The sequence below is a fragment of the Anomaloglossus baeobatrachus genome, chromosome 4 (genome assembly GCF_048569485.1).
Source record: "Anomaloglossus baeobatrachus isolate aAnoBae1 chromosome 4, aAnoBae1.hap1, whole genome shotgun sequence".
Taxonomy (NCBI): domain Eukaryota; kingdom Metazoa; phylum Chordata; class Amphibia; order Anura; family Aromobatidae; genus Anomaloglossus; species Anomaloglossus baeobatrachus.
The window spans coordinates 43,507,681-43,517,735 of NC_134356.1; the positions used below are offsets into that span (position 1 = coordinate 43,507,681).

The 10,055-nt window shown below is 41.8% G+C and overlaps 1 protein-coding gene across 1 annotated transcript in view; it reads left to right on the forward strand.

Annotated features, from left to right (window-relative positions):
• The window catches only part of BLTP3B (bridge-like lipid transfer protein family member 3B), a 122,053-nt gene that overhangs the window by 88,582 nt on the left and 23,416 nt on the right, over positions 1–10,055 (forward strand). Inside the window, exons 14-17 of the mRNA XM_075344278.1 lie at positions 298–1,670; positions 4,049–4,215; positions 5,151–5,293; positions 6,929–7,079. Coding sequence (XP_075200393.1) covers positions 298–1,670; positions 4,049–4,215; positions 5,151–5,293; positions 6,929–7,079 — 1,834 coding nt within the window. The remainder of the gene's footprint in view (positions 1–297; positions 1,671–4,048; positions 4,216–5,150; positions 5,294–6,928; positions 7,080–10,055) is intronic.

Sequence of the window (10,055 nt, forward strand, 5' to 3'; positions counted from 1 at the left end):
TTTTATTACTCTGCTTTCTCCCATGATCTTAGCAGAGGAATTATCACAGTAGCACAGGGAGACTGAGCCTGGCTGGTTCCTGCCGTCTTCAGAGCAGCGCTTACAAACCGTATAGCAATCCACTTGTAAGTGCTGCATGCTTTAAGAACCAAGAGGATTTTTAACAAGCGGTAAATTGGAACGTTGTTTTTTTTTTTGTCACTTTTACCCTTTTATTAAGATGGAACAACCCCTTTAATGATTGACTTGACATTTTCCTTTTTACCTCTGACCTTCTCGATTTCCATTTTTTCACAGTTAATCATACCTTCTCAAACAAAATCCGATTGTCACCACGACCAGCCAACAGCCATCAGCGTCCAGACATCTGAAATGATAGCGAGCAACACCAGGCAGTCTCCTAACTGTAGACGTTCAGACCTTGAAGCCATATTTCAGGACTTTAAAGAATACCCATTCTACTCTAAATCCTTCACCTCCTTCCCCAGGTCCGAGGACAGTTTTGACCTCCTGCACCCCATATTCCAGAGGCACGCTTTCGAGCAGGACACTAAAATGCACGATGTATATAAGGGATTCATTACACCAAAGCTGGACACCAATGCACTTAAAACTTCTGCTGCTAAGGACATATGGGCTATACATTTCACACAGTTTTGGGTTGACTATGAAGGAATAAAGAGTGGGAAAGGTCGACCGGTAAGTTTTGTCGACGCGTTTCCATTTTCAATCTGGGTCTGCCAGCCCAAGCGTTTCGCTCAGTCTCAGAAACAGATATCCTCTAACTGTGACCATTTAGTAAATCTTTCCAAAAGTGAATCCACGGACTTTGCCGGCCGTATTCAACGCAAGAAGCTTTTGAAACAATATTACAGCACTGAAATGGACGGCCGGAGCGCGCCATTACAGAAATCCCAATCCCTAGACAGCAGCCTGTCGTCCACCCCAGCTCTCGAGTTCCCCCAGGCGGACATCCAGATGCTTGCCCACGTACAAAAACATGTCAGCTTACAAATCAATCACTACCAGTATATTTTCTTACTGCTGCTCCAGGAATCCCTAAAGCAAGTCGTGGACAATCTAATCAAGGACGTGGAGGCCGTGAACGGGAAACCGGCTGAGGAGACCAAACTGTCCATTGGCGTCCTACTAAAAAGTGCCGAGGTTTCTTTATTACTCCACCCACTGCCGGAAGAAAATACGCCCCAATGCCCTGTTTCCCATGAAGGTAGCCCTCTTGTGGACGATAAGCAAACTCTTCCATCAGATGGTACTGAAGATGTTGACCTTGGTAATCCTCCCATCGATCTGCTCATGGACTCGGTCAGCGGTGACTCTGGAGCAGTACTCGAACCCAAAAAGATTATATCGGAGACTTTGATGACAAAGTCCCCAAGCGACACTAACATTTTGCAAAGGAAGCCCAGTTTGGAAGGCGCTTCCGATAGGACGTCGCTAAAAGCAGAAGATGGAGCTTTGGGTCAGGTTTTTAATGTTAATGGTCTCAATGATGGTGGCCACTTCAGTAGTGATGACAGCATCTCCAACCCTGTAAAAGATCTGGAAGAAACTTTTGGTAGCTTTCAAACCTCCGATAGTGAGTCTATAATCGATAACCCTCTCCTCAATGCCCAGTTTTTAGAGATGCCCAAGAAGCAGACTGATTCCAGGTAAGGCTCGTTTCTTAAGATGTTCTCTATGAATCCTATATTATTTGGCCCTACTATAGACGTTTAGAGGAGCTGTACTCTTCAGAAAAAAAAACAAAAACATTTTCATATATTCTGAGTTAATAGAGGTGAAACCACTCTTCTGGACGCTCATCATTTGGTCAGCCAAAGAGCTTTTAGAGTGTCTCTCACCCTGGAGGACCCGACTTGTCCTGCAGTACACAATGAATGGGTTCTGTTTAGAGATGATTAAGTCTATTAAATTTGGGAAAATCATGGAAATTTAAGAGAAGCTTGACTTGCCTCTGTAGGCGAAATACACTCCTATGCCTTTGAACTATAAAATTTGTTTTACGAGCGCTCGGGAAATTTAATCCAGCGCACACTTAGTATGGTGTACTCAAAGAATTCTCCTTTATTAGTACATGTGACTAGTTTATATAGAGGTTCACAGACAAAGGTCTTGTCCCTGTGAAATATGCCCCAATAAGAGCAGTGACGTGAATTTATTGTTGCTTGTTATTATCTTCTGGGGTCTCTGCAGACCCTAAAGCATAATTGGCCAGAATGTAAAAAACAGTCACCACAACGCTCACCTGTCCCACCATAACCCAATTTCTGATACTCCACGGCTCTTCTTTTTACCTTCCCCCGTTATTCGCTTTCTTTCTATGCCTGTGCTTTTGGTATTGACTAGACCTTGGGCAGTGTACATCGTAACGTTGTGAAGTCATGACATTCAACGGCATGACACTCCGGTATGTCCAAGGCATGCCGGGAGTCGGAAACCTGGAGTAGAGTCAGTCCGAAAAGGATGCCAACAGCCGGGGATGGCGAAAGGGTGCAAAAAAACAAGCGGTGGGACAATATTATTATTAACCTTTTGCCAGTCCTCTACAGTTTGGCAAAATAGTGGCCACAGTTGGCCATCATGTTGTTGAATTTGGGTGGAGCGATATGCAAAGATATACTAAATTTTGTGACTCAAATTTTGCTAATTTCTAGTTTTGTGTATTGGTAATGTTGCTTTAGGAAACTTGCTGATGGCTGAAGGTCCCATCAACTTATTTAGAAGGAACCCTTTAAAGAATAGGTATTGGGCAAAGCGGAGAACCTCTTTTAGGTTGAGGTACTCATATCACGTATTGACGTCCTCCTACCATCAGTCTTCAATATCATCAGTTTACTAAGGTTTCTTTTTGTGGGTCCTTCCGAAATCATCACTTTTTTTAAAGTCATAGGGGTTTCCCCCAGCAATAAAAAAGGGAAGGCACCTTAATGATGGAGGTTACGACACCTACAGACCTCTGTTGCTGGGATTCTGTAGCAGAACCTGATGCATGATCCACATTCTACAAAATCTGTCCATGGTATTTTATATATGATTGTGTGTATCCCTCCCTATTAAAGTCTGTCAATTATCCAATGTCCTCCTGTTTCTCTGTTAAGTAATGGACATGCCTCCTGAACCATCAAGCCTCAGGTATTCATTGAAAATCCTTGTCGTCCTTGCTGAAGACAGGAATACCCTTTGAAAATAGAACTTATGGCTCAACCTTACCGAGGTTCTTGGCTCACTATCTCATTTATTGACTTGTTTAGGAGCTAGTGCTTAAAGAGCACCAACCACTTGGATTTTCCTATATAAACTAAAGCCAGTGCTATACTGGTGCTATCATGCTGATTCTATACATACCTTTAGTTGTGAGATCGGATGTATACTTTCTGAAATACAGTCAAGTAAAGTTTAGGAAATGCACTGTTCTTTGATTGATTGGTGCTGCAGAATATCTAATAGGTGGGTTTGGTTTTGTTAGTTATTCCCGCCCCTGTCTGCCTGTTCTTCCTCCTGTCTCTGTTATTACAGGGGAAGTAAGGAAGGGGGGTGGAAGGACAAGGGCAGGCAGCCGGGGACAGGAATAACTAGAAAAACCCGACCCACCTATTAGATATTCTATAGCTGCTATCAATCAAATAACAGTGCATTTCACAAACTTTACTTGCCTGTATTTCAGAAACGATACATCCGATCTCACAACTAAAGGTATGTATAGAATCAGCACGATAGCGCCAGTATAGCACTGGCTTTAGTTTAGATAGGAAAATCCTGGTGGCTGGTCCTCTTTAAACACAACAACAAGGCTCAATGAGTAGATCTTCAACAACATCTGAACCAGGAAAGAACCAGAGCGGTTTCCTTTTACTTTTTAGGTAAAGGTCTGAATAGAACCTAACTAAAAAAAACTTAGACTTCCGCTTTAATTTTTTTCCAACTTTTTTTTGTTTGTTTGTGTTCTGCTATTAGTTTTATTATGTATTTTTTGGAAGTTTTTATTATTTTGATTTTTGAAACTTCGTTTCCATGTATTTCTGTTAAGTGGAACCCCTAAGGAACGCAGCTCGTCCAACCTGCCTACCTTCTCTGTTTCTTACAAGAACATGAAGCGGACTCCTTCGCAGTTCTCCCTGGACAATATCTCCATCGACAGCAACTTGCTGGATGAACATTTGGTGGAGAGCGATGGGAGTGACCCATTAGAAGCAGGTAGGAAGGTCGAAATCTTTGGAGAGTACCTTAATCCATAGGAAATACGCCCTACTAAAGTGTCTGGAGGATGGGGGTCCCTTTTTATTAGGCACGAAGAGTCCTCGAACGCTACAAAACCCCTACTTCCCATCACACCGCCATAATGGATCATAATAAAAATGTAGCTCTCTGTAAACACCACTAGAGGGAGCTCACAATAAGCTAATTTATACCATTTTCACTAAAAAGGTTTTTTTCTTTATGACCACTATTGACTGAGATCCCCCGCACAATGCCTAGATATCTACTATAAGAATGGCTGTTGTTCTGGTGAACTTGAGTTGTATTGGAGATACGTAGATGATTTCTGATTTTGCTTTCATGTAATACTACATTTTGCCTATAGTGGCCGCCACAGGGAAATCCCCGTTTGGTCTCTGATTTTTCTGGCCCTTCACCCTGGCCCTTAAATCATGTCAATTTTGGATAAAATCTGTGTACACGTCTCCTGATGGAAAGTGGATTTACAATATTTAAAATCTGGCCTTCAAAGGTAGTTTGGGTGGAACAAGGAGCTGTACTATTATTACACTGTGGCCAAATATTATATAGTTGTACAATTGGTATCACTGTCCTTTAAATATATCCTGTGTCCATATAAAAATGAATTACAGTATCCTGGTAGAAGGAATAAAAAACATTCTGGGCTCAGGAGTTCAGTAGGCAGTTCTACAGCTATCTCTGTATCCACACATGTACAAGGAAGACTGTCAATCACGATTAGGACCGCCCACTGGACTACTAAGCCAGAAATGATCAAAATAATTAATTACTAGTTATACTAAATCTTTTGCCACAAATCTATATATCAGTCTGCTCAGCTCAATGTAGCTGTGAGCACCACTAGGGGGCATTTACTACATTCGTATTTATTTATTTTTTTTAATACCTAGGCTTGGAAGACTTTTCCTCCTTAAATTATCAGTCTACAGTAGACACAGCCAGCGTGGAGTTGAGGAATGAGGATTACTGTGCATCATCGCCAGATGCAGTCAGCGCAGTTGATGAAAGTACACACGAGTCCAGACAAGATGTGGTAAGAATTATACAAATCGGCCTGTCTGATGAAATAGTTTTCAGTAGGCTCATTATCATCAGAGACACAGCAGATTAAAAGGCAGTTTCCATCGCTTCACTTCCTTTCATAAAGACCTTTGCTCATTAGATGCTTCAATACAAAAGATAGTCAGGGTCTGTTTATTGTGATTAACCCCTTAACGACCGCGGGCCGTAAAATTACGTCCTAAATGTCATAATGTTACTGCCCGCGGTCCTCCGGCGGCAGCATGCCGCGATCGGCGCACATCTCAGCTAATTTTCACAGCTGAGATGTGTGTCTGCTAGGCACGAGCAGAATCGTTATCTGCTCGTGCCGATTAACCCCTTAAATGGCGCTGTCAATACGTGACAGCGCCATTATAAGCGCGATCGCGGTAAAGTTTTACTTACCGCCCGATACCGGAAGTCACGTGACACGATCACGTGACTTCCGATAGTTGTCATGGTAGCACAGGGTCATGTAATGACTCCTGTACTACACATGACTTGCTTTCACTTTCACTGTGCCAGCGGCACAGCAAAAGAGAAAGAGAGCGTATCTGCTGTTTACAGCTGTGTAGCTGTGATCAGCAGATAGATAATAGAGATCGGATTGCTGATCGCAATAGCCCCCTAGGGGGACTAGTAAAAAAAAAAGTTAAAAAAAAGTTTAAAAAAAAAAACAAAAACAAAAAAAACAAAGTTCAAATCACCCCCCATTCGCCCCATTGAAAATTAAAGGGTTAAAAAAATAAAAAATATACACACTTTTGGTATCGCCGCGTTCAGAAACGCCCGATCTATCAAAATATAAAATCAATTAATCTGGTCAGTAGACGGCGTAGCGGCAAAAAAATTCCAAACGCCAAAACGACTTTTTTTGTCACCACAACTTTTGCGCAAAATGCAATAAGAGGCGATCAAAACGTAGCATCTGCGCAAAAATGGTACCGTTAAAAACGTCAGCTCGAGATGCAGAAAATAAGCAGTCACTGAGCCATAGATCCCGAAAAATGAGAACGCTACGGGTCACGGAATATGGCGTAAAACGTGCGCCACTTTTTTCAGACAAACGTCCGATTTTTTTTTTTTTTCTAACCCCTTATATAAAAGTAAACCTATACATGTTTGGTGTCTACGAACTTGCACTGACCTGAGGCATCACACCCACACATCAGTTTTACCATATAGTGAACACAGTGAATAAAATATCTCAAAAACCATAGTGCTATCGCACTTTTTTTGCAATTTTTCTGCTTTTGGATTTTTTTTGCCGTTTTCCAGTACACTATATGGTAAAACTGATGGTTTAATTTAAAAGTACAGCTCGTTCCGCAAAAAAATGAGCCCTCACATGACCATATTGACTGAAAAATAAAAAAGTTACGTCTCTCAGAAAAAGAATGGCGAAAAAAAAAAAGGAAAGCGAAAAATCGGCCGGTCGTGAAGGGGTTAATGCACATGTATTGTTTCTTGAGTAAAAATAAAGATTGTGGAACGTTCACCGGAGCGGTGGAGTGATGGGATAGATTTACCTGGTGAGGGCTGTGATGTCATCGAATGAGGAGGCGGGGTTATCTGGTGAAGATTGACGATGTCACCATCCCGTTTTTTTTCTTTTTTTCCATCACAGATGTCTGTCGTAGTATTCAAAATAATTGGTGTTAATTGTGGGATCGACATCAGGGGAGAAGATGTCACTGTCGGCCTTCAGGTTAACCAAGTGATACCTAAACAGCTTGGGAATGTTAGCGTCTGGCAATACCTCAACAGCCGGAACATGAGTAAGTAATGTGCGTCTCTGGATTTTTGTTTTGTGCTCTTTCATGGGGAGTGGGGTTTCCTCTGAAAACGTTCAACCGGACCCCCTTGTATATACTGACCCCGTCAAAACTACAGCTCAAATGAGTCTCCCGTAAAAATTAAAACTTCAGATCATTCCACCACTTCTGTATACAGACCCCAATAAGGCTAGGGGCGTAACTATTGTGGGTGTTTGGGTTTGAACCCTAAATCATAGATGTGGCCCAAATGGCCCCTTTGGCCACTATTAGAAGACCAATTGTATTAAAGATATTTGACCATTTCATTGCCTACACTTTCAGTAGCTCACAGAGGATTGCCTACACGTTCAGTGGCTCACAGAGCATTGCCTACACTTTCAATAGCTCACAGAGCATAGCTCACAGAGCATTGTCTACACTTTCAATAGCTCACAGAGCATAGCTCACAGAGCATTGCCTACACTTTCAGTAGCTCACAGAGCATTGCCTACACTTTTAATAGCTCACAGAGCATTGCCCACACTTTCAATAGCTCACAGAGCATTGCCCACACTTTCAATAGCTCACAGAGCATAGCCCACACTTTCAATAGCTCACAGAGCATTGCCTACACTTTTTCAATAGCTCACAGAGCATTGCCTACACTTTTAATAGCTCACAGAGCATTGCCTACACTTTCAGTAGCTCACAGAGCATAGCTCACAGAGCATTGCCTACACTTTCAATAGCTCACAGAGCATTGCCTACACTTTCAGTAGCTCACAGAGCATTGCCTACACTTTCAGTAGCTCACAGAGCATTGCCTACACTTTCAATAGCTACAGAGCATTGCCTACACTTTCAATAGCTCACAGAGCATTACCTACACTTTCAGTAGCTCACAGAGCATTGCCCACACTTTCAATAGCTCACAGAGCATATCCCACACTTTCAATAGCTCACAGAGCATATCCCACACTTTCAATAGCTCACAGAGCATTGCCTACACTTTTTCAATAGCTCACAGAGCATTGCCTACACTTTTAATAGCTCACAGAGCATTGCCTACACTTTCAGTAGCTCACAGAGCATAGCTCACAGAGCATTGCCTACACTTTCAATAGCTCACAGAGCATTGCCTACACTTTCAGTAGCTCACAGAGCATTGCCTACACTTTCAGTAGCTCACAGAGCATTGCCTACACTTTCAATAGCTACAGAGCATTGCCTACACTTTCAATAGCTCACAGAGCATTGCCTACACTTTCAATAGCTCACAAAGTATTCCCTACACTTTTTCAATAGCTCACAGAGCATTGCCTACACTTTCAATAGCTCACAGAGCATTGCCTACACTTTCAATAGCTCACAGAGCATAGCTCACAGAGCATTGCCTACACTTTCAATAGCTCACAGAGCATTGCCTACACTTTCAATAGCTCACAGAGCATTGCCTACACTTTCAGTAGCTCACAGAGCATTGCCTACACTTTCAATAGCTCACAGAGCATTGCCTACACTTTCAATAGCTCACAGAGCATTGCCTACACTTTCAATAGCTCACAGAGCATTGCCTACACTTTCAATAGCTCACGGAGCATTGCCTACACTTTCAATAGCTACAGAGCATTGCCTACACTTTCAATAGCTACAGAGCATTGCCTACACTTTCAATAGCTCACAGAGCATTGCCTACACTTTCAATAGCTCACAGAGCATTGCCTACACTTTCAATAGCTCACAGAGCATTGCCTACACTTTCAATAGCTCACAGAGCATTACCTACACTTTCAATAGCTCACAGAGTATTGCCTACACTTTTTCAATAGCTCACAGAGCATGGCCTACACTCTCAATAGCTCACAGAGCATTGCCTACACTTTCAATGGCTCACAGAGCATTGCCTACACTCAGTGGCTCACAGAGCATTGCCTACACTTTCAATAGCTCACAGAGCATTGCCTACACTTTCAGTTGCTCACAGAGCATTGCCTACACTTTCAATAGCACACAGAGCATTGCCTACACTTTCAATAGCTCACAGAGCATTGCCTACACTTTCAATAGCTCACAGAGCATTGCCTACACTTTCAATAGCTACAGAGCATTGCCTACACTTTCAATAGCTCACAGAGCATTGCCTACACTTTCAATAGCTACAGAGCATTGCCTACACTTTCAATAGCTCACAGAGTATTGCCTACACTTTCAATAGCTCACAGAGCATTGCCTACACTTTAAATGGCTCACAGAGCATTGCCTACACTATGAATTGCAACACAGTTTTACAAAGTTGTAGAACAAATACCTGACCGGTATTCTATTATATACTTGTGAATTTTTCCTAGCAGTGTTGTAAATCCAGGTGAAAAATTGCATGATTTTTGAGAATTATGGCTTTGTAAAAAAAAAACAATTGCCTTAAATTAATCTGTAAAAGAGGAATTGCCTCACATCGAAAGGGATTATGGAGGAAGGAACATATTTACAGCCATCTGTCAGGGAAGCGGAGAGCTCCACTATGGCGAGAACAGTTTATCCCAAATATGCCCGTATTTACTGGAAGTGATTATTCTTTGTAGTTGATGTTCTGTTCTTATTATATGATTACCACGTAGACGGAAGGAGCATTATGAAGTCCAAAAAAAGTTTCCTAAAGTCCCAAGTTTCCAATTTTGCAAATAGCTTGAATTCAAAATCTTCTACCATTGTGTTTATACAGCTCTAATGCAGGGTTATGCGTCTCCATATTGGACGCTGAAGACCTCTCCGGTTGGCTCATCTTTCAATTATCAGTTCCATTCCTCCCTCTGACCCATTTTTTTTTTTTTTAGGTATAGGGGAAAAAAAAGAGGTAAAAATAAGTGAAGTTACTAGATCTGACTACAGAGTTTGCTCGTAGTCTGTTACCATGGAGATCCATTGTTTACACAAGTTGTAGAATCTTTTGAAATTTAGACTATTTCCTGAGGTTTGTTTTTTATATATTTATATATA